Raw genomic sequence first — 27,020 nt, 5'->3', positions numbered from 1 at the left:
CACTGACTTATAGAGAACACGTTAGCGAGGTAGCTAAAAAACATGGATGCGAATTTCCGAAATTCATCCTAATTGCAATATACATTAGTACGTATACTTAGTTTTCAACCACTAATATACGATGCAGAACTATTTAAGCGGTTACTTTAGCATAACATGACAAAAATTCTGTAAAGGCATGAATGAAATTTTGCAATAGGTATGCGCCCTTATTAAAAAGGAGATAGAATTCATATTTCAACCATATTCATCTGTTTACAAAATAATAAAATTTGTATGAGCAAACGCAGGTATTGAAGGTTATGAAGAAAGGTTTTAGAGGCATTATTATTCTCTAGCTGCTGCGTCCAGTAGTAAGTCAATGGTTAAAGTACTGAGTACCGTAAAATATCATACACTAGGTACTATAAAACAGGTTTGATTATATAGGTATCTTGTATTTTAATTCCGTCGAAACCATACAATCAACAAGGAATTTTGAGCTTTATCATTATTACAAAATTATGCCACGGAAAGTCCTGATTAATTTGTGGATAATATGTTGAGATTCACATTATTTTTGGAAAATTCCATTTTCCGTGCACGTCGTATGATGGGAGCGTTATTTTTAAATTAAGAGCCCTATGCATAGTCATAATTACCTAAATAAGTGCGGTTAAGCGCTATGCGGAATGGAATTCGGTCTAAGTAACATTTCGCAATAGTTCCCTTTCCGAGAAATGCATAAACCCACATATTTACATAGGTACGTGTATACGACTATATTCAGACCGTGGCACTGAATGTCGACTTACGATAGTAGTGCTAGTTATTTCTTGTTTTCGAATGCAATGCGATAACCAGTTCGCAGTAAATAAAAATTTTCGATTCCATATTTAGTTCAAATTATTATCATTTATTTAAAAATGCAACAATCATCCTTTTCGACAGTTTACCATATGTCGTTCGAAGTATGAACAACAACTACTAGCACTACTATCGAAGTTAACAGTTTTTTGTCACGGCCTGACTAATAGTAGGCCTTTTCATAGGACCCTAAAATAGATAGTTAATTTAAGTCCTTTGGAGGGTTCCAAACATACTTTTAATTTATTCTCTTTCTTATATATAGTATTGCCACCTAACAAGATCTAATAGTTTTATTGTCACGCAATAACTAATTCGGGTTGGCGTTCTATATTAATCTTTGTTTCGATCAATATAATCGGTTTGCATCCAAAGTTTGATGTCAAGTCTGACGCCGTGGAGTTTATAGTATCTAGTCATGGGAACCGAGTCACTCAGTAGTGACTCAAAGTCTTCTGTTCAATTATAGGTTCTATCCTATCCGTTCTGGCTGATTATATTGTTTTGGTCAGTTGGAAACATGAATGTATTGCGTAATAGTATTTTAACATGAGCGTCTGTTTTTTAATCTTCATCATTTATGACGTCTTAGTATTATCAAAGAAACAATCATGCTATGAAGTTATGAATCTTGAACATTTGCTTATTACTTCATGAAACTGTATGCTTTATTCGCATAAAAGCTGGTGACTGTTTCACATTGTTTCACATCGCCCTCTGACTCTGCTAATATATTATATTCAATTTTCATTGATGTTGTTTAAGATAATCTGAGGTCAAAAATATTTCACGTAATAAGTTAGTTGGTGTATGTATATTGTGCATTATCGAGAATACAATATTCTTTTTAAAAATAACTGAAATTGAAAATTAACGACACTACATAAAACAATAAGAAGTAAACTTACTATATTTTATCGCATATATTACACAACATTTCTTATTTATTAATATTATTCTATGTAGGTTAATTTATTGAAAACACCGATTAATATTTTACATTATCTAATAATGACATTTTCATAATAATTTATTTTAAACCTCTGCAACATAACATAATATGAAAAATCTTGATTATGTTTCTTTAAATCTGCACATCGGAGGCGCAGGACACCATGCGCTAAAATTATAAATTTACATGAGTGAAAAAAAACATACATTTCTATGATAAGTTCACATTGAAAAGTAATGGTCCAACCATTATTTTTATTTGAAAGCGAATCTATTACAGCTTTAAATAAGAAATAATATGGCAAATTATTTACTAAACACTCAAAGTAATTTTTGATGGACACTCTTATATTCCAATAAACAGAAAGTATACTACGATTTATATTATTGAATACACAGCCTCGCATACAGGGGGCAGTCGGGGGGTCAGGGTTCCCTCAAGATAATTTAATAAATCTTTTTTTATGAAAACGAACTACGCAAAGCAGCATCTAAATCTTCGCCTGCACGTATATTAATTCGGGCACCAGTATGCACTTTAATATTATGTCACATTTGACAGAAAAATATTGGACAATTGGTTATTTGATTTTAAAAGAAATAAACAGTCATTAATATAAAATAGGTAGGATTCAGAGAATACGATTTGATGTGATATAAATTAAAAACTTATATGGTAGTTATCTATAATACTACGTATTATTCAAATACAGAATGTTTTCAAGAGAGCAATTTCAATTTTATAATTATCTAATTGAGTTAATCCTGGTACAATTCCATTTTACAAAATTGTAATATATTTTATGATTCTAATGTTGATTTAGAGAAGAAAAGCGTATTGACTAACAAAATCAACATTTCCAATTTATGTAATTTATATTACCATTTTGTTAATTTTATAAACTGTGATATGTAAGTGTTATTGGGAAATTTAATATAATGGATTTTTTCGGTTTTGAAATACGACACAGGTTATATTTAATGATTAGTGTAAAATAAAGAATCTGAAGATGAATGAATTAAAATATTTTATTATGATCTTACGAGTTTTTTATAATAAAATATTGAGACTTGAACGTCTAGTCCAATATGAAGATGTAGGTGTCAACTGAATATTTAAAAAAAATACCAAAACTGAAAAGATTTATACTCTTGGTTTGAATTATACGTAGATAGTGATAGATGTATGTAATACAGATGTATACTTTGGTGAAAAATAATTACATGGTGCCCTATGCTTCCCAGGCACAGAGATACTATTAAAAAAGGATACCTGACTATCATAAAAGAGCAGGTCGCATCATTTGCGTAATTTTTGAATGTTGATAAATTTGTGCTAAGTATCTATTATAGTAGAATGTAATGTTTATCGTTGTCGTTGGTTTCTTTATATAGTTGGTCATGCGTAATGTGGATATGATCCCAGGTGAGAGGTAACGTGTGGAGGCGCCATCGAGTGGGGTGAGTACAGGTTACCTCCTCCGCCGCCCCAATTACTCCATGATGCCGCACCGGGGAATATGGATGCTGAAAAGATAGGAGATAATAAGTATACACCATGAATACCAGTCACATTATATTAAGAAATCATCTGATAATATTTAGCGCAAATGCTTTCATGTGACAGTAAAATTAAATCATTGATATATTATTACCTACAGTTATTATTATATAAACGCCACCGAGCGAACGCCTTATTTCCATATCATAAATTTGTATTATTTTATAACCGTAACCTCTCTTCAATAAGACAATTTTTAATGTAATAATTAATTTATATATATGTCTATAACGCGTTATAATATTTCTTCTAGCGTCGTGTTCGGATTCCCATCACGAACACTTGGTAGTTTCGTTATAAATCCCACAGATAGCACTAACGTTACCACTTGCATTTTAATAATTTTTCTCAGAGTTTAACATTTTAGCAAGAATAATGGCGGTTTTAATTTTGCAAATCGAAATGATTCTTCTTAAACGTATTACTCTATATGTTTATTATTATATTATACGGTGCCAGTACCTCATATATATTGATGAAATAAGAATCTGTCAACGGAATAAAACAACATTTAAAAACATCTTAATTTACATTTTCGTCTGCCTTTTCAATACTTCGGATTATTATGGTCCCATTATTTTTGTTTGCATCTAATATATCTATGCATTGTGTAGAATGAGATAAAATTTTCCCGTGCAACCAATTGTACGAATGATTAACAGAGAAACGTCCCGCCCACTCGTATATTTACACAATCCCTAAAATGAATTTGTTTGAAGGGTAATCACCAATAAATAAGTTTTTCCCTATCCTGCACGTGAGTATGTAGATAATTTAATATCAAAGTCATGTGATGACCATATTTTTTAAAAACATTTAAACATTTTGTCGCCAGTCTAGCACAGTTTCTTTGAGAAGTTTTAGTTTTTGTACCTTCGTATTGATTAAACTGTTTTTTTTTTAAAATTAATATTCACATTAAAATTTATAAGCACTAATTAATAATATATTAACATTAAAAATATAAATTGCTGTGCTACGCTCGATAACGTCACGTTTCAACGAGAAAATTATATTTATGTACGTACCCAAGAAGAATTATTATTATTGTTTAAAAAAGTATATTTGATTACTGAAAAATGATTAAGCAATGAAAGTATTTTATTTTTGAGCTTTCTTCTAAATTTGTGTAACTATGTTGTCAAATTGACATGGTATACATTTAATCTAACGTTGAACGAAACGTACGATTCTGAAAATTTCGCCAAGTGACACCAGCAAGGAACCAGACAAGCAAGGGAAGCGCCGGACTTGTTTTATGACGTGACGAGAATTTTAGTCTTTTAGTCTTCGAGTAGAAACAATGCTACGTGGAATCACTCATCATTATATCATTATGGGGTTCGCCTTAGAATTTCCACAGCGCAATATTTTTACATACACACTTTATACATTTTTATAGAAAACGCCGACAGCTACTGCAAAAATAACTGACCTATTAATTTGTATATCAAACGATAAACCCAAAAATATTTACGAGTAATAAAATAACTATCTACTAGTAAAACTTTAATTTAATAAAAAAAATACAATTAAAAATGTGTTTTGAATTAATCGTCAAAGGGCTAAATGCATGCTTATTATGTAGGAAATTATACATATTTAAATTGGCCCAGTTCCACAAAACTGTGACAACATTTTCTGAGCTATTTTACATTTTATATAAAGTTATTTATCAATGTTTTTAATGATATTGACTTACACACATATAATGTTAAGTTTGAAAAGACGATGTTATAAGTGGGTAATGGGTAAAAAAGTTGTAAAATCTGTGTAATTCTTTGAATCTAACGGTGACCCATTTTCCCAAAAATTATTCAATAATTAAAAATAAAATAACTATAATAACAATACAATGCAAAACCAAAACTTACTCGACGTGCTAATATATTCGCATATGAAAAATATATTTGTTTGGTGAAACTGTATTTAAAATTGTTTTATGCGTATCAATCGAGATATGACGAACGACACAGTAATATTTGCGCGCAAAATGTATGAAGGTAATAAAAAATATATATTCCTTACCGGTGGATGTTGGCATAGCCGCGTGCGGAGACATGAAGGAAGAAAGCTTAGCACTGTGGTGATACGAGCTCATGAAGAGGTCACTCTGGTACTTGTATGCTGGGTCGCTGGCTGCAGGCTGTGTCGCGGCGGCCAGTCCTTGGAAATCGAATTTGTAGGCGTACCTTTTGCCGTGCACCTTTGTCATTATGTTCTTGTCATAGTAATACCTGTGGACAGCGATCAGATAACAAACTATTTTATAGACTGAGTATTTGATATTCTTTTATAAAGTCATCTCTTTTACAGACATGAAGAAAATTTCAATAAAAAGATCATAACAAAATAGACTTTGATATTTTTATTTGTTTTGTATTTTACAGTTTATAGTTAATGGCTGATTAGATCACTTTGCGCTATCTTGAAAACTACAACTTATAATATAATAGGTCTGATAATAATTAAAATTGTAGGTATTAAAGATGTTTAGCTAAATTTTTTCTTCTCCTAAAAAAAATCACCGTTAAATTTCGTGAACACAAAGACTTTTTATTGATAAGAAGACGGATCAGTCAATGTTAAAGTCTTATTTCTAAATTGATAGACACCAACGTGAGAAAGTTACATTTATTTTATTATACATACACCTTTTAAAAAAAAATCTATTGGATCTCTCGAGCAATAATATTGTCGAATGTTCAAAATAAATTCAATGCTATGACACTAATTTATATCTATATAGATATATCGTATTAAACGGCTACGAAGAACATCTTCAAAATAGTGATTGAGTTTAATTGTAATAAATAGCGGTTAAGGTTTCGGTCGCCTCAATCGACAGCAAGACGACTATATAAATATTTTTTATTTGTTGTTTAAAAATGATCTCTTTTCGGTGGTTCAACTATAGATGAAATCAATCGACCCTTAAGTTAGATAAAACAAATCTACGATAATCACTGTTGACAGTTTCCAAAGTTTTTTTAGGCATTTTCAATTGTAAAAATATCTCCCGTATGCTATGCACCATATTAAGTTAAATAAATTATACATTATCTTTTCATGTAAGTACCTGTTAAAAATGAAATATTAAAATTATTTAATCAAATTTTTCACAAAATTAATTCAGATGGTACTAATTTTCATGACGTACTTCTTATCCATATGGTATTTTAAATCAATTTAATATTATAATATTGTATACGGAATGCATTATACTTATTAAATATCACGTAAATACATAGGTATATTCTTTACACATTAGGAAATGGAGCAATGGGTAAATTTACACAGATGTAGGTACTATAAAGAATTAAAAAATGAATATTGATTATATATAATTACAATTACTGTAGTAAATCTATTGGTAAATAATGTTGAATAAATAATTTGAAATCCGAGTTGTCAAGACGTATCGGTTAGTACTTTCTATTTCAATATTTATATTTTTTATCAACAAAAATCGAACGATCTGAACCGATACAATTTGTTTATTTTCATTAAAATATTATTTAAATGCATTCTCAAAACCATAGTTTAACAGTTATATGTAAATTGTACGTAAAACGTTTCACCGTGGCACAGTTTGCCGTGAGATTTCTATCGGAAAGAGATGACCGTTCACCTACTATACGGTCTCCAATTTATTAGATTTAATATGATATTAATTCAATTTTCATTGCTGATTTTGGCAAAATTCATGAATTCACGAATGAAAACCTAACCTAACCTAACCTAACAAATAATCCAGTATATCGGCTATTTTCAAAATATGTTTGCTGCTGGCTTTCTGTAAAGTGTAATCCGACAAGAACCGTGTTTTATTTAGACATAAATTTTATGTCAGTACTATACGACTCAAAGAGGTTGGACGGTCTTTAATATACGGCCATATATTTCCGATACATCATTTCACAGCGAACTGCATACGTACAAGTTTCCGGCCACGTAGTTTAATCATAATATATGTATGCCCCATTTCTAATAAGCTCCGTAATTATTAATACATAATATGGCCGATGCGATGAAAGAATCGTACACTATAATGCTATAATATATATATATAGGCAATTTTGATGAACTAGTGTTTTTCAAACATTATGTAGAAAACTAATCGCTTAAAATTTTTTGACATCATTTACTTGTCGCTGGCAATCAAATGTTTTCCGATTTAGGAAATTGGCAATTCACATTTAAAAGCAATCAGTTGAGTGGCGAAGAGCGAAAATATTTTACAGGTAATTGAAATGTGCGCACATAACTCTATAATACGCTTGCATCAATTTCATGACAGCGTGGATTATTTGTTATTACATCGCTTGCTCGCAATAATTAATATCAATTTAGTTGAGGTTTTTAAATAAAACATATAATATATGCAACTGTTTGATAAATATCGCAAATTAAAAAGTATTAATAAAGTAATTATTTAATACGCGCAATAATTACTACTAAACCATAAAAATATCGCTGCAAGACAATAATAATAATAATAATAATAATATATACAATATACAGTACACAAAACCGAATTATATTATTATAAACTCTTATCATATAGGTACACATGTTTAGAATATGGACATGTGAGTACGTATACCTGAATTATTAATTAAATTATATTATATGACAATTTTTTATAATGCACAGAAATTTTTAAATATGTATATAAACATAAGTTAAATAAAAAACGAATAGTGGGAAACCTATTAATAGCAATTTCTTGGCCAAAGTAGATTTATTTCGATTTGCTTAACGTAATGATTAGGGTTGTTTTATAATTTTCAAAGAAATTATGTATTTAATTTGCCTTTAGCATAGTATACAAAGTTTTTCATGATTGTATTAAATAAGTGAGATGAAGAAATACGAAGAATATAAATATAATATACTTTAAAAAATAATTATTTCAAATTTTTCGTTTTTTTATAATATTATTGAATTGGTGGGCTAACAATTACTACGAAGTAGATATTTAAAAAAAATACTATACATATAAGTATAATTTTAATTAAAGTGAAATGACAGGTTATTTTATAGTTATTATAATAAATTGGTTATGTTTCTCACACATACCAATTGTCATGTATTGAAATGGTGTTTTGTTAATCTTGGATACCAAAAATTACTAACATATTGAATGATTAAAAAAAGATTGTACTATATTTTTTTTATATAAAAGCTAGTTGTTGTTATTTGTTTATTGGGTTATTTTTGAGCGATTTAGAAACATTTTTTAAGATACCTACCTGTGTCTGTTTGTACCAATTAATGTTCCTAAACTTGGTATATTTGACTGACCTGAGAGCTCTGCTCAGTTTGTCGTAGTTCATGTTCGGCTTTGACTTGCGCTCTCCCCACCTCCTGGCCACCTCGTCAGGGTCTGTTAATTTAAATTCACCGTTGGTGCCTTCCCAGGTGATGCAGCCGGCATTGCTGGAGTCACTCAGAAGTTCTAACAGAAACTGCCATAGCTGGATTTGACCGGATCCTGCAAACATACAAATTTATCATAAACAAGGAAAATCTCTTCTTCATAATAACGTCTGTAGATTATACAGTATAGCAGTTCTTTTTCTTATTGTGCCATCCCCTAGCGGAGGTCAGCCACCATCAAGGTGATCTTATCTTTGTCGTCTGCTACCCGGAACTAAGGGTTAAGTTGGACTGCAGAGGTAGTACCTTTGTTCTGAGTAAACCAGACACTGGTCCTCGCTGTCCTACAAGGCAAGTGGATGCGTAATATAGATCTAAAACAGATCATTAGCTTCTCCCTTACCGAGACCGTCTATGCATGGTGCCAGCACCACATCCTCCTAGAGGTGACCCTGGTATCGCAGAACACAGCGGATCTAGACTGGGAAGTCAAATAAATATCCCTAGTATTGGGCAGCAGAAATTACCAGTACTGATGTAAGGTGGAGAGGATGGACTTCGGTACAGCTTACATTTAGATAACTGAAGGCATGGTCGCAACGGCTTTAATGGCTTTGACACTGCGACGTGGAAAGCAACGGGAAATTACCACATTAACTTTGTCCCTAGTAATCATCATGGCTGGAAAATCAAATTGTATAGCAGTTATCGTATACTAAAAGTATTCTAGAACGAGAGTATCACACATCATACCATTGATTGTACGGTAAAACACGTACAAACTATTATTCAATCATTTTTTAAAAGCTATGACTATTGTAAAGTTACATGACTTATAAATTATAAATATGTAGTAAAAATAAATTATAAATATGTAGTAAAAATAAATGTAGAAGTGGCTTATTGATATCAGTTCATTTTTGTTATGTTTAGATGGCACACATTTCATATGATACTAATATTTAAATCAGCAAAAAATACATACGACGGTCACTTTGTATAGGGGTGCTGTTTTTTTATACGTATGCAAATGGTCCCGGCTCTCCCCAGGTGTTGGCCTCAACATTTATCATGAACACCTTGCATTGTGTGCCTGGTTTCTGTGAGGCTAGTCCACCCACTTGGGCATTTATTTATGCAACCAGCTGCGGTTTTGTGGGAAACCTGCAGACCAACATATTTTCCTTATCCCCATACAATCACAATGGTGAAATTAAAATAATAATTAATTTTCTTTTAGCGGGGCGTAACGATTTTGCACTTAATATTGTGATTTCGGCTACCTGTATATCCATCGTCAGATAAGGGGTGTATGTCAATAAATAACAATTATTTTTTCTAGTGGGTTATAACATTAGATGTTTTCAAATTATGTATGTTCAATATAATATAGAATGTTACATTCTCAATCCTTTCGTTGAATAAAAGAAGTAGTTTATAAATCAAATTAAATTATTATATGATCAAATTCATTTTATTTTGTTAACTGTCAATTCATGGTGGAACTGCATTGTATTGTTGTTTGATTTAATAAAACGCATTTTTTTGTAGTACTTATTCCACTTTAATAAATAAATTTGTACCGGGTTCGTCCGCCTCAGAGAGACATTTTCAACTGTCAAATTCATGTTTGTATATTATATCTTTTTGGTAGTTCCCTCATGGCTGAGGATCGTGACCGCCTTGAACTCCAGTCATTTTATGAACGATTAATTCTTTTCATCTCTCTCTGTCTTTTGTTTCTCTTAGGGTAGAGTGAAGGCTACTCCATGTAAGCCCTTTCACTTGGTCACTCCAGCGCGTACACGCTCTTCCTCTGCATCCACCAGCCTCTTTGGTTCACGTTGAATAATATATCCATAAAAATACTGAATGAGTTCCTTTATCTGGAGTCTATGGATGATTGACTGGTTTGTCCTGTGATCTGTTCAATAAATACGAAGCATTCGTCACCGGTATTTATTTTATTATTTATCGGTACATTTTAAAGACATCAATTATTGTCTTTCGCTCCCTTGTCACCAAGATTGGTGACTCGATATCATAAATAATATGGAAAACATTTATTTTTGCACAATTTTTGTGGAATTAAAAGTCCTCGATCCTTCCATATAATGGTAAGACGTGTCATCGCATTTTTCGCAATTTGTGCTTCACATCCTCCTTTTCCACTAATGGTCGATCCCAGATATTCAAACTCGTTCACTGTTTCTAGACGTTAGAGTATAATTATTGTTGTTAGCAGAAGATTAGCCCAATCGATAATCATTAAATTGGCTTTGTTACTATTAATGTGAAAGCCGTACCTATTTGTGAGTCTCTTCTATTAACTAGTGTGGCAACTCTGTGAGTTCTCTTTTATCAATGGCTATTAACGTAGTACTATCTACCAATCTTAACTTATTTATTTTCTGGCCACCAATAATTGTTATACCAATGATCAACGGGTCTGTGTATTATATGATCTCCATATTGAATGACTGGGGGGATAACCGTTATAACGGCATATTATAATGATTCTGATATCACAAAACTAAGTTTACTTGCATCATTTGCGATAAGTTAGGGGGCAATGGTAGTTTTCTGAGAATTCAATATTAACTGAAAATTATGACTAATTTCAAAAGCTACACCTCAGACCTCGACGACAGTCGATCATCTATTACCAAAAGTGCATCGCGTGTGTAAAAAAAATCATAGATTCCTAATGTTAATTTATTTTCTATAAAGCAGAGGGTCAAAACCTTTGAAATATTATTTTAGAAATAATACCGTGATGAATACATGTACGTTAAAATTAGTATTAAAAACTCGGGCATTCAATGAATTTCTCGGCTGTGTCATTTTTTAAGACGTTATTTTTCTAATACCTTTTACGATATAATTATTAATCTTTTATTTTATATTTCGAATATCACAAAGCAATCGTATTAGCACAAAAAGTTAGAACATAATATGTACAAAATACAAAAGAACATAATATGTCACAGATTATTTATTCAATCGATAGCTTTTTTGTTTGTGAATTGTTGAATGATTTTATCTTGTTTACATATTTCAGATTCAGCAAGAAACGAGCTCATCTTACTAATTCTCTCTTATAATTATTTAGGAGTAATTATTACATAGTAAGTAAGCATACTTAATACAAAGGTTTGTATAAGAGATGTACAAGAGAGTAACGAAAAAGAGCATCGTAATACATGAGCTGTATCGATATATAATAAAAATATGATAGTTGAGATCAAAACTGATCACAAATTTTCAATGTTTACACACTATAAAAATGGTTCTAATAGTATAGTCTTCTTTGGTACCATCTGTCACCAATTTAGTCTCCAAATTACAATATCTTATTACTATTCTGGACCAATCGTATTCGAACTTTTGTAGGTACATCAAATGGTAGTGTAAGCAAAATTATATTTTTTCTCTACCTTTCTTTGCATTATGAGTTGGGGTGGGGTAATTTTTATTTCTCATTGCAAAAAAATATAACCAAATTGTGTAGGTTATTTCAGTTTTCCGGTAGCTTTTAGATATCTTGGCTTCTTGTGTCGTCTTAAAAACTTCTAGTTTCTGACATAATCAGCCAAGACAACCCTTATTGTAAACCGACACATCTATTTTGTTTTCCCACCACCACCTATCATGTATGTACAGCCGTGGATATGCACGGCCGCCTTCCATGACGCTATAAACGTGTGAAAGAAGTGAGTTTAAGTGCTCATTCCGTCCCGAAACGGAGCCGCACGGGACTGATGCTACAATCATGCACCGTAGTGCTTAAAGAAGACAGTTACGAGACGTACTTGCGTACGTACGAGTTAAGACGGACTGGCTCTGCTATTCGCTGACGTTAAGCGCCCTACGTATCCGCATACGGAGTGTCACGAGTTGAAATGGATGATTCTACAGAGGAGTCGAGACTATCCCGCTCCCCATACGATGCTTCAAATTTCTCGAATGCCGCAAAGTTGGCCTCAGTTGCTATCAAATCGACTTGGCCAATTGGACCCGTGTGAGGACGGACCCTGGCAAACAGCTCCGCTCATTCAGGTTCCATATTCGGGCAATCCCAGAGGACGTGTTCAACGTCTTGGTGGTCATGCCGAAACATCTCCAATATCTCAAGTTTAATAGTTTGTTCTTCGACTCCCAGGTTTTGACTTCATAGTTCAATATGCACATCATGAAGCACCCAGCCGCCTCGTGTTATCTCAATTCTCAAGTCTTGATCTCATGGTGTGGGCCACAGTCACATATTATAGTTCTTCCAAATTAATCAAATTGTTTTTTTTACATTATTCATGAACCATTTGTTGTATACCACTGTTATTATTACAACGTTTAAGGGGTGGATAGGTCACGTGCGGCAATCACGCTTTTAAACACGAGTCGCCCACTGTACTTACGCACGCGTGTGACTTTCCTCTTTTTAACTGAAAATTATTGTATATTTGTATCACCAAAAATTACACCGGGTTGGTTAGTAACAATTTAATAAACATAATCGGTGTGTGTACGCGCGTAAGAAGTTATATTTCTTTGGCGTAACAAAACAAAAAATAATAACAAAACAAAAAAACTCATCTTTGCATACAGCGGTTATAATCGATTCAGAAGTGCCCATGATGAATTAATAAAAAAAACATATTTTATTGGCGTGTTATGATTATATTCATTTCGGTCTCAAAGGTATTTTATCGATATAGATACCTCCAGCAATAATATTACGTATGCGAATAAATAATATTATAGCAGAATGTACCTACTTTGGAAGAAAAAAATCTCAAAATCTAAGTTTGAAAAATTTAGCAAACCACTATTTCGACGAACTTGCTTAAACAGATGATTGTACATTACTATTTTCGTTAACAATAATAATTTATTACAAACCAAAAGTGAAACATAGCCTATTTAATGGTTTAACTGAAACGTGATATTGGCTTTTGTGTGATGAAACATAATAATTATTATTGTCTTCAATTATTATAAACCGCTAATAAATAAATTGACATGGGATATGCGACAATTATCCTAAACTGTAAAAATATGTATTTTTGTGTATGAAGTATCTAAATATTATAAATTTACAACGTATCATTGTTTGAATTATTTACCAACTCAACATTCACAAAATTTATTTATTTGATTGATAAATAATTTTAATCGTAAATAATACTTATACTTACATACATATAGCCTCAAATCTTAATGAATAATCATAATAATAAATTGTGTTGCATCGGCGCGCGCCACTTCCGTCACACGCCAAAGGCGTTACATCGGCGTCACACGCCAAAAATACACTGATCTGTTTTCCCAAACGCGTCAAAAGAAGTATAACTTCAAAAATAAAATGTAGTGGATATCTAAAGATGTTAAAGAACAACCTTTTTGTACAAAGATAGAGCCTAAAAAACAAAAAAAAGATAACGAATGTTATGTTCTTCTTCTTACACTCAGAATTACCCGTCTCGTTAACCCTTTTTTCCATTAAAAATGGAACTCAAATTGTCTTCAGGGTTTTTATAGAAAAATCATGAAAGAAGACTCAACATCTTTTTGTACATCAGTTGTGTATAATAAAACAATAATAATAGTGTAATATTTACATATAAATGACTAGTTTTCAATATTTTCTTCAAAATTAGGAATTGTAAATTCTGGCGATTTAATTGTTTTTTTAACGACAATTATTCTGATTGTATTGGCACATAATATGCAATGTAATATACGATGTATAAATATATAAAATTTCCAATAGGTGTGGTACACACGTATTCATAGACGTGGCAGATTATTTTTGAATGGAATTAGTAATCGGTCTCACCTGAGCTTGCAAGACGACTACTGGTGGGACCAAACATCTGATATGGATCTGAAAAAAAAGAAATAAACAATTGATCATGAATTTCCAATGTTATTATAATTGGTAACTGTATATTCAACCAGATAAATTGAAGATAATATTGGGAATCGAGCTGTCAAAATCCTTGAATAAAGAATAAATAATAAAACTGATATATTATATTCATTGAAAATAATACATTAAATTATGTAATACGGTAAAATCATAAAAGAATTTTTAATGCAGCACATCTAGTCTATATACAAGACTGCTATCGGCCGGCTATCGAGGGTAGTTTATCATATGTAAGTATTGAGGTATTATAATTGTTACAATAGGTTAGCCGTCTGAAAAAAACTGTCAAAATTGTTTATCTCGCTCTAAAAGTTATCACACCCAAGAGAGCTGCTGTTAAAACATTATTGTAATAATTATAACTAACTAATTGTAACAATTATAATGCCTCAATACATAAATATGATAAGCTATCTTCGACAGCCGCCGATAGCGGCCGATATCAGTCTTGTGTATAGAATACGTGAGCAGATAACATGGTATAGAAAGAAACTTGAAATGCCAATATGTAACGACGGATGAAAATGATTAAATCAAACACACACAAATATATTAAAATTTGTAGATGTCGTTGTTTCATTCTTTAATTTATTAAGTATATAAATATCATGTAAATGAAAAATATTTAGATTGTGTAATTATTAACAAAAAAATAATCATATACTGTATTTACAGAGATTATCATATACAGTGTCAGTAAACAAATTATGTATTGTTTAGGGGTGGAATATTTTTCAAGTCGGCAAATTAACAGAAGGCTGATAATATATAACAATACTCTAAAAATTTTCAATGAAGTTTCCCTTAAAGGACACCTAAGAAAAAATAATTAATTATCGTACATAATCTAAATACAATTTAAGCCGAACACATGGTAATATGGAGTGTTTTTAATCTGATTAAGAACTGGGGACATATCAATAATATAATATAGATTACCCAGTGTTGCTTATATTTTTATATATGCTTTATTATAAAGGCAAGACTTTGGTAAGAACCTATGTGCCGTTTCAAGGAACATGACCTCAAACGGTGGAGAGGTTTAGGAAGGTCTTCATCCAGCACTGTGTAGATAAATAACCTCTAATGATGTAATGAAGTAATATAAAACTATATGTAAGTGTTTTATTGTGCATAACAATTTACATGAAATATCAATTAAATATAACAATTTCCATAAGCACGCAGGCGATATGTATATTTCACATTCAGATGAGATATAATTTTTTATGACTTATACCCTATTCTATTGTTCTATAATTACCCATTGAGAAGAAATTAGCGGGGCTTTATGTACACCCTCCCTTCAAACTGTTCACACTGTGGGGTGCATTTTACGCGGTAAGTGAAAATGACTTGCGATGACAATTCGTCAGCGTAAAGATTAAATTATTATTTTCATTGATAATAATAAAAAAATACCTACTCCAAATAGTTGTCATTATACAAGACTAATCAAAACAAAGCATATAATAACAGATGCCTCAATATTTAATTAAATACTTTAATTGTATATACTTAATTATTATTAATTGTTTTTTATAATAGTCAATCAAGAAGATAAAGAATTTAAATAAAATAAATTGATAAACTATTTTTTTTTCAACGAATAATTCAAAAGATTTAAGAATGTAACATTCTTTTATTGAACATATATAACATAATTTGAGAAATTAGAAAACACTAGAAAAAATCTATTTGAAAAATAATATAACAACCAGTTGGGTGACGTATTTTTATTAATAAATGTTTTCTAGTGTATATAATATTATGTGAATAACTAGGGACCGAGAATAGTGGAAGGAGTTAAGAAAGACCTTCGTTCAACAGTAAATTGACCACGGCTTATGATGAAGATAATATATCTACATAATATGGCGTTTATGTCCACTATCAAATTATTATATAATATATTTGAATAATACAAATATTTGAATGTTAAGGGTGGATTGTTTGTGTATCACCAAACGATAGCCACTAAGCGAGCAGTCAGCACGCGCAAATCTCTGCTACTTACTAAATTTCAACTAACACGTAGCGAGCAGAATTTGGACAATTCGATCGACATGGATCGGACAGAACGCTCTCCAAATACGAATATTCTCATAATAAACACGAATTTTTTACTTGTGTACAATTTCGTAGTCGTAGTTAACAATGAAATTTGTTTTAATGATCGGTATTAATGTTATTTGAACGTTATCGTGTGGAAATATTTGCGAGATATAATTTATGTATCGTTGAATTTGTTGTGACGCAGATGGTATCGATTTAATTACTGATCTACTATTGTTAATTTGTTTTGATATATCTACTAACTGGACGTCTAGCTTATGGGGTTGATAAATTCAATCCAACGTTTTAAAAATCAGTACAGTGGAAAAAGATTCTTATAATTAACTTAGTCGACTTAGAAATCGTAAGTATTAATTATTGTTTGTTCAATCAGGATCAACCAATTCGCTTTGCATATTGATATAATCCACGGACGTTAGGATTGTATTATATATGTGGACGTTCTTTTACAAATTCTGTGGTTTCGTAGTAAAAGTGTTTAAGTCAGTGTCGTTGCAGCTGAAATAATCAGTTTTGAGGTAAATCAGAGTTTTCAAAATACTCTTGCTAAAATTTTTTTTACATTATTTATGTAAGTATAATTAAGTTGTTAATATTATGTTATATTCAATGTTTTGAATAAGTAATTTTACTTAGAGTTAAAAATGATTTTCTGAATTTAATAAGTTATTTCGTAACCTTGTAGCCGTCACCGTGGCTGGCCCTCTCTCATCCTGCAGCGGTGCTACAAAAATGATTTACGCGCTGCGGGTCTGGCATGGCGGGAGGCGCAAGAATTGGTGATGGACCGAGGGAAGTGGCGCGAACTTGTGTTTTCCCTATGCCCCAATGCTGGGGCGTGACATGGTGAAAGAAGAAGAAGAAAAAGCGATTTCTTCAAATTAAAATATCTATTTATTTTCTTACATGTGACGAAATCTATGATCACCAAAAAGAGAACAATTCTTACCACAAAAAACGCAGCTTGAGAACTTTTACCCTGCAACCACAGAATTATTAATAGAAATCAAATGGTGTTAAATCAAACGATGTTGGTCATCAGTCAACGTCGCCAAAATGGGAAACAACACAATTAGAAAACATGGTCTGTAATATCTCCCGTGTTGTTATACTGAGAACATAAATGTTTACCGTGCCCATTCCGTCTAATTCCCACAAAAAATGTAAATTACCGATGTCACAATAATGGCTTCCATCTATCCTCTTACCTAAAAACCATACAAATCCGTAATTTAATAAAGTACTTAACGTTTATCAAATTCTAAAATCCGGCAGTTTCGCCTATGGCACAAGATTTCTTCCGAAAATATCATGTAATTTTTGCTACGTAATAGTTGTAGTAGAAATATTATTTTGATTATATTATTTTACGATTTTTACCCGTTGTGGTACTATGTATATGTATTTCCATGACTAATTTACCCTATATCCAGACTATGTATGTCAAATTTGAAAATAATAAAGTGATACCAGTGCAAAGTGGTGGCGAAAATAAAACTATCAGCTTTTATTGATACATCTATATATCACGAGACCTATATGAGCCAGTACACATTTATGAGTATGTGAAAAACTTTGGTAAAAGTGCAAATGGGATGGTTTGGTTTAGAATGATGACGAGAATTCCTCCCATAGTTACCATACATTGACGATGGTGCTGTTAAAGATTAAATAAATGTACAGCAAACACACACACGGATTTCTATTATTATGATTTTTATTGGAGTCTAAATATATATATGATTTTTAAAAAAGCAAAGCATTGCATTGAAAGAAAAAAGTTCAAAAACCCCCAAAAATATAAAACACAGAAAAATCTTCATTAATCCTTTATACTAAGTTTAGGAGTTTGAGGTGTCCATATGAGCTCAGTCTGAAAATATGTAGATTTTGTAGGAAAGATGTACTTATGCCATTATAATTCGCAATCTATTGTCATCTGAGAAATCAATATTTGATAATGTATATTATATAACAAAGACGGATATTCGTCAGTATACTGGCAGAAAACGTTAAGTCAAAATTTAGCTGTTTTGACCTAATAATGCAACTTGATAGATTTTAACACGCTCTATCGTCTGGAAAAACAAGCTCATTCATATTCCATTTATTGTTTTCGTAATATAAAGATGTCAATACGAATTAAGTTAATTATGTTCGCATTTCTTACTGGAAAATAACTATAAGTACACTTAAAGTTTTATGACTGTAGAGATTTAATATTTCTATAGCTGCACAAAAACGTCAACGTGACTTATATCTTTTTGGCTGTACACATTTATGCCACTGCTCGGCTATTTGTACCAACTTAACTAAATTGCGTACGTCACCCGCGCATTCTACTCATCGATTGACAGTTGATTTTATATGCATCAGGCAGTTTTGAGCGCAAATAAGATTTTATTTTGGGAAATATTGACAGCAATGCACCAAAGATACGGAGGCTTCGAATTGCTGAAGGTAGAGCGCGTGTCATTCGTAATTATGTATTTCTAGGAAGAAATAAAGATTTGTTGGCCATGTGTCTTAGTACCTAACATTATACCTCCAGAACTACATCCGTGGTGTGAAAATTTGCCTACTTCAACTTCATTGGATAGGACGTCATTACCTGAGCCATCGGAATTTGATTCTGATGTGGAAGAGGAATAACTCTTATGTAATTTATCTCAATTTGTGTAAAATTAAATGTGGCTAACATAATTAACTATTACGTATATGTTTTTTTTTATAAAATAGATCATAGGTAGGTAGGTACTTAACTCTTGTTTCAATATTTTTGGAAACAAATTAATAAACAAAATACTATGTAATTCCCATTTTTATTTTTATCCTCTCCTCTAAATACACGTAATTGACATAATTAATTAGGTATTGATTGTATGAAAAAAATTATAAAGACTATTTTAATTTGAAATTAAAATACCAATGATACACAAAAAAGTCATCAAAGTAGATATTTTTTCATAATAATGTCAAACAGAAGTACCTCTATTTCTGTGTAAATTTTTAATTTATATAAAATTGCAAGTAAAAAAATCCATTTCTATAATAATTAGGAGTCCTGTATATTACTAGCCAACTACCTATAACATTTAACCTATTGCCACTCCATTGACTCCAAAAGTGTACTGGTAGAAAACGATAAGTCACCATTTTATTTACAAATTCAAAAAATCAACAATAATTATTACAAAAAATACTTGCTTATACTTGAATTGAATTCTTACATGATTAATGCATTTCATAGAGTGGTTTGTTTAATAAATAATGATTTAGGTGAAAAAATAGAGTGCTCCAAACTTCTTGATTTTAGAAAAAGTCGATTTTCTCAAAACAAGGATTTTTGACTTATAGCTTTCTGCCAGTATACCGACGAATATTTACGTTATTATATTCCAGTACAGCATAATATAACCGTGGTTATAGCAAGTTTGTATTTTCTTTTCTTATTACGAGCAAAAAACCTTAAATTTGTTTAATATCGTAAATATTATTCTATTTTCAAACATATACTATTTGGTACACTTTCTATTGGAGGTTGCCGTTACTGATTTTTTTTGAGACATTTAAACTCTTTGGGAAATGTATATTATAATATAATGTAATATTTGGGATATGTTTAATATAATTTAAGGCACATTCTCAGACCAATACAACTTACTCCACCCGCCGTGTCTGTACAGCCGTGGATTATGCACGGCCGCCTTCCACAGCGCTGTATTGTGACATATTGAATATTTAATTGCTCACATAATATTTTCGTCCCGAACGGAGCCGCACGGGACCGATTATTTGCAACCATGCACCTCGGTGCTTAAGACTGACTCTAGAAACAAAGCGAGGTCCAAGATCAGTGTTAAGAGTCAGTTAAGTTATGTGTGTGTGTTAAATGGATTTGAAATAACACATTAGTTCAGGGATCGAAATGGCACGGAGCGCCGTTCCGGTTCATGAAATCCCCAAAATTATCGCTCCGTCTCGTGGAAAAAATAAGTTGACAACCTGAGCTAGATAATCCATATACTTAACAAACAAATTTAACACTTATTTTTATTACATACATAAATTGATAACTATGTTAATATTATCGTAAAAATATTGAGCGCTTCGGTTCGTAACATTTTCCATTTCGAGTGCTGCATCATTTGCGTATCGTCAGGAGATTTCAACGTGATTGGTAAGTACCATAATATATGTATTAAAAGTAGTAAGTACCTACATGGTATGCGATGGTAAAGTGCTCTATTCCCATTCGGTGTAAAAAAAAATCTAAAATGTTTTACAATAATTCAATTTAGAATGATACATTCTTTAAATCTTATTCGTAATTTGTAAATTCGTTTTATTTTATGTGAAAAACTCTTGCCTGTATCTCAAATAACCCATTAGTATTGAAAAATCACAATCAAAGAGGCAGACATATATCTGTCGGCATTCTGTCACATTTAGGGGAGACGAAAATATATCACCCCATCAATTTTTACCACTAAATCGAAAAAGTAATCACTTTTGCTGTTTCGTCAAATCGCAATCATACCGGAGCCGGGGAGCGACTGTATCAATCATTGGTTTTTTTTATTTATTTATAGTCTATGCGTTTATTTCAGATTCTTCAATTGGGAAGAGGATATTGAGTTATCCGGAGAACATACGTTTGTATTTTGATTTAATTCTCAGACAGATGATTGCTTCTCTTCTATGAAATTACAGACGTTGTTTTATCGATTCAAAACCAGGACTCGGAAGATATATAGGTGGGTCAACTAGAAGTACAGAGCACATGCTCCGTTTGTGAAAACTGCAGTATGTGTATATAAACGTGAATCTGGACTGTACAATGACAGTTAATATTTTCGAGCTCAGCTCATATTTTTTTTGCGCGTTAGGAATCTTGGACAATGATCCAATGGGTTGAAAAAATGGTTAATAAACAATCACAAAAATTGTAAAGGTACGTCCATATTGTGAAGCTCTATATTATGTTAAATTCATGACTTAGACCATTCAACAAACTTCAGAGGATATACACAGAAAACTTCGTCTTCAATATGCAGCTTATTTGATAATATTACTTTTGTTGTTTTAATTAAATAAAACGCATTTTTTTTAGTAGTACTTATTCCACTTTTAATTAATAAATTAGGACCGGTTTCGTCCGTCTCAGAGGGACATTTCAACTGAATACATTTTTTTAAACAATCTTTATCAAACAAAATCCAAAGCGACAGAAATAATATAACAATAGGTACATAAATTATCCGTCCAATAATACCTTCCCAATAACAAATTAATTTAAAATTGATAAGGTTGGACATTAATATTTCATACTACATCAAATGTTGATATTTATTGATTAAAAGTGTAATAAGAACTACAAAAAAAATGCGTTTTATTGAATTAAAACAAGAATACAATGCAGTTCCACCATGAATTGACAGTTAACAAAATAAAAGATAATATTACTGTCATTTTTTATAAATTATTGGCGAAAATAATAAATGTAAGCTCGAATGGTAATGCAGTTCACTGCATTTTTATTGGTTTTAAAAACAAATCAGTCATGTTTTTACTTTTTATTATTTTCATTTGTTTTGAAACAAATGAGTCACTATTTAACTTCTTCATTTTTAAAAATAGTTGTGCTTTTATTATTTGCGAACATTCTTCGACACAATAAAAGTTTTAATTAGTAGTAGGTAACTAAAGAATAATACAGATTCTTTATTAATTACGTTTATTAATTAGATTATGAGGTACTTAAAAAAATATTATTTAGTGTTTTATAGTATCTACATAATTAATATATAAATATCTACCTAATTCATCAGACATTTTCAGAAAATGGCACTTTTTTATTTATAGCATATTACCCTCGCAACGTAGTTTTACAGCCATATGGTTAACACATGCTCTACTAGGTCAAGCCGATATTATTATTAATTTGCACTACCCCAGTACCTACTTGTGGGAGCTGTTCCTTACCCCAAAACCACTATAATTTGAGTGGTCAACTATCGAATCTTCATTGATGTTAAAACGGTGTATTGGCTTCATATTTTGAAATACACTTAATGTAATATTATTATCTCTTATCACTCATGCACCCCTCTATATTAAATTTGAATTGTCATGCTTGTTAGCGGTATCATACCGGAAGATTAATACCATTAAGGAGTTATTTTAAACACGATTTTTTTTAAATTATATTAATTATTATAAAAATTCATGCGAATTAAGCCACTGCTGGATGAAGGCCTCTCCAAGCTAATTAAATTCCTCTTGGTCATTTGTAATTTGTCCAGCAATCATATTATACATCACGTATGTCCACCGCGTCGATCGTGGGATGAATTTTGGTTGATCGAACCATATGCTTATAGAAATCGAATCGTGTAGATCAGCGTTTCCCAACCTTTTTTGGCTCGCGTACCACTTGGCAGTACATCACGCTTAATTGTACCACTTCGTAAAAATGGTTGTATTTCGAGAAATTTGTTATTTTATTTGCATCATAAATTTTATAGGGTGACTATATTTCCCAGAACTCAATTTATTTAAGTTTTATTTTTTATTTTGTGTTTATTTTTTCTGATAAAAATGAGACATTTGAACTTTACATATCACAATATTTTTTTTTAATAAAAGGTGCCGAAGCTCATTTCTTGTCGAAATTCAAAACCAGGACATTTGAAGAAGTTTTTTTTAACAACTAATTTTTATTTAATAAAAAATTACATATAATTAAATTAAATTATTTGTATAAAAAAAAATGAAATGCGCCGCAGGCAATTTTTTCCAAAAATTACCGATATTAATAGAAAATATATGTATATAAAATTAATTAAACACGGTAAATGTAAAAATTCTTCAAGTGAATGGAATACAGCGCCATCATAACAGTGACGGCGACATCTCAAGTTACTGATAGCTAACGCGCTAAATTTAAAAGTGCACTCCAAAAATACGATATTGATTGTTGGATTTTCGATCATCGACTGTACATAAATATTAACAACTGTACTGTATATTATTAATTAAAATTATGAATTATAGAAAAAATACAATAGTTTAAATGTTATTTTTATGACTGTTTTTTTTTTACTTTTTATGTCCGCCATTACTAATTATTTTTCACTTACCACCAATTATCCACTCGCGTACCATCGGTGGTACGCGTACCACAGGTTGGGAACCGCTGGTGTAGATTCATTATGGGGAAGCATTAATCATTATTGTTTTTATTGTAAGTTGTTTTGAGAAAGCCTCTCGTCGTATCATATGATTTGTATTGCATCACTCACAGCATGCCACAGGAGTGATAGAAAGAAAAGATATGAATCCCCTTTAATTAAACTCAGGCGTAGTTTTCTTTACCGTCGAGCTGTAAACTTTTTTCCCAGTAGGGGAATATTTTGAAAATGAATGCAATGAATTCTAAAAATGAGATAAAAACTTAATTCTTTGTGATACTAAAAGACAGACTCTCAGTCAAATATAATACGTTTTTTCCAGTTGAAGAATTACAATGCGAGAGTGTGAAGGATTATTGGCAGTTTTGATTCTTTTGACCATGTCCGATCCTAATAGGATCATATGTGCCTCCACAGAGTAGAGGTTTGTATTAACAGATTTTGTTTTTTACGAGAAATGGATGTCAGCCACTTGCTCAACCTATTAGGTCCATACCCTAACAGACACAAATTGAAAAACAATATGTGTACTTGCCAGACCCAGGATTCGAACCTGGGATCCATGACGTGATACCGGTGGTAAATCACAGCGTACTTGAAGTTGGACATACATGATATACATTAACGAACCCTGTAAGTACCTACATCTAAATAGCGATCTTGTTTATCCAATGTACCTTGGTTGGTAGAGATAAATCGTTCGATAGTACACCATAGGCGATTTGTAGCTGTATTGGAATTACTTATTGCAATGTTTTTTGAATGCTGGCAAACAATACCATTACAACTGCTAGCGGCGTTTGTCGTACCCATGGTGCCTATGCATACCCATATCTAAGTAACAGTTATATTTAAATTAAAAGTTACCTATACAACGAAAGTTGTGTATTATACATTATGCGCAAATGTGGAAAATAGATAAGGGAGCAATTTTGTTGTATCCGAGGGATATAATACAACCAAAAGGCTGTATCAAAATGTTTGAATTGATGAAATATATCGATGTTCGATGAAATTACGTGGCAGCGAAGAGTAATACATCGAGAAAAGTGGAGGTAGCTTGAGAAAGCCTTCAACCTAGAGTATATTGAAACAGGCTGATCACAATGATGATAATGTTATACTTCAGTAACTAGTGAAGTACATTTTGATTGCCGACTACCTTCGTAGATACAAAAACAATGCATAACAATGTAATTAAAGTTTATAAAATTTGTACAATATTATTCTTTTAAGGTGTTTACCTCTTTACTAGTCTACTACAATGAATTCAGAAGAATGGAGGGTACTTGAGAAGGTCTTATACTAACAGTGTATTGAAACAGGATGATGACAATGATGATAATGATGTAAGAACCTACTGAGATATATTTTTATTGCCGAGTACATTCATAGACAAAAATAATGCATAACAATGTAGTCGAAGTCCATAAAATTTGTACAATATTATTCTTTTAGCGTGTTTATCTCTCTACTACTAATGAATCATGATTCATGACTCATGAGTCGAGCCAAAAGAACAGTAAATAATGTAGGTACGTAGATAAATATCTATTTATCCACACCCCAACACCACCATTAAAATACGTAATAAATTCTTGTAAAAATTATCTTTTGTAGAGCACGTGATTGCAGAAAGGGGGTTATTACCTTTCAAGCATAGATTTATAGCTTGTTTTTGGTCAATCGGCAGTATAAATAAATTATTATGGTACAATAATTTGACTTTTACCGGTGAGTAGCCAGATAGGTTTGGTATTGAGAATATTACGTAGGTACTTCTCGTAAAAAGCAGTACGAAATACTTTCGATAATTTTCCAGGCTAATGGGGTTCAGGACCTCTAATTTTGTGGGGGCCCGAAATTTTCTAAACATACGAATCGTTTTTCCCATGATAAGCAATTAATTACGAAAGCGAAGATAATTTCCTATATTATCATGAATTAATATATTTTATTTACCCGACATCGTTAACACAAATTGATTAAGTTCACTAACAATAAAGTTTTAAATATTAAACATAACAAATTTTGATAAAATTATAGGTGGTTTTGGCTAAAAACACCAAGAAGAAGATTATTAAAATATATATATATATTACCATTAATTTTTTAAAGAAATTTTGAGGCCCTTAGGACCCCTTTAAAGGTAAATTCAGTTCTGTTACTGGAGGGTAGGTATCGTAAGACTTTTGTATTAGAGAACAGTTGATGAAGATCCCTTAATATTTTTAATGTGGTTGAATTGATAGCAAAAAAATAAACTAATATTAATTTTTATGGTGCATTGGTGGCATTGGCATATGGTGGCGACCTGTTTTGATGATATGTTATAATTAATTTATAACATGTATACTGCTCTTCTAAATAACAATTAAAGTCTCAGAGTTTATATAGCCAATATTTAATAATTTATTGAATTATTTTATTGAGTGAAGTTTAAAATATGTAGAAATGCTATCGGGCTTTTTAGATAAGTAATTGAAATGCAAAACGACTTGAAGCTAAGTTAGTCATTATAATTAGTATATTTTTTTAGCTTCCTATTAATATTTTTGGTATCCATACGAATGATTAAAATATAACGGTTTCTTCAACGTCTATAATTTTATATTCTGTCAGCTATAGGGTTGTTCTTATTAAAAAAATATTTAGAGACCTAGTTATCTAATCAGTTGAAACCCATTATAAAAATACACAAGATGCCAAGCGTCGATCAAATATAACTGCATTGATATATCGGATGCCTTAGGCGGATAAGGCATTTTACCCGCCCCCCTGAATAGCGCGATGATTTCTTTGTAATGCACAGACGTAAAAAAGAATAATAGTCGGAAAATCTAGGCGAAGAAAAAAAAATAGAAAAATCAAAACGGGGCACAGTAAACAGGGGTGGTTTAATGCAGTGGACTGAGAAGTTCACGAGAGGGGATGAATAACAAGTGAACATCGCATGGGGGTGAGACGTCAAGCAACCCCTAAGACACGTGCCCTCCGTCCGGCTAATGTTACTTGCATGGCCAACAATACCAATATGGTTCTCAATGATTTTTTTTCCCAAGATTCTGAGATTTTAAATTAC

The 27,020-nt window shown here is 31.5% G+C and overlaps 1 protein-coding gene across 1 annotated transcript in view; it reads right to left on the bottom strand.

The window, feature by feature from the left end:
- Window positions 1–2,747: 2,747 nt before the first annotated feature.
- The window catches only part of LOC147079718 (DNA-binding protein D-ETS-3-like), a 207,558-nt gene continuing 183,285 nt past the window's right edge, over window positions 2,748–27,020 (bottom strand). The window contains exons 6-9 of the mRNA XM_085943576.1: window positions 14,577–14,624; window positions 8,666–8,855; window positions 5,387–5,595; window positions 2,748–3,324 (exon numbers count right to left, since the gene is read on the bottom strand). Coding sequence (XP_085799702.1) covers window positions 3,197–3,324; window positions 5,387–5,595; window positions 8,666–8,855; window positions 14,577–14,624 — 575 coding nt within the window. The 3' untranslated portion in view covers window positions 2,748–3,196. The remainder of the gene's footprint in view (window positions 3,325–5,386; window positions 5,596–8,665; window positions 8,856–14,576; window positions 14,625–27,020) is intronic.

The sequence above is a fragment of the Rhyacophila brunnea genome, unplaced genomic scaffold, assembly GCF_057557595.1.
Source record: "Rhyacophila brunnea isolate RB1 unplaced genomic scaffold, BYU_Rbru_1.0 scaffold_1, whole genome shotgun sequence".
Classification (NCBI taxonomy): domain Eukaryota; kingdom Metazoa; phylum Arthropoda; class Insecta; order Trichoptera; family Rhyacophilidae; genus Rhyacophila; species Rhyacophila brunnea.
The sequence above is the reverse complement of the archived record's forward strand: the minus strand, read 5'-3'. Positions and strand labels throughout refer to the sequence as shown.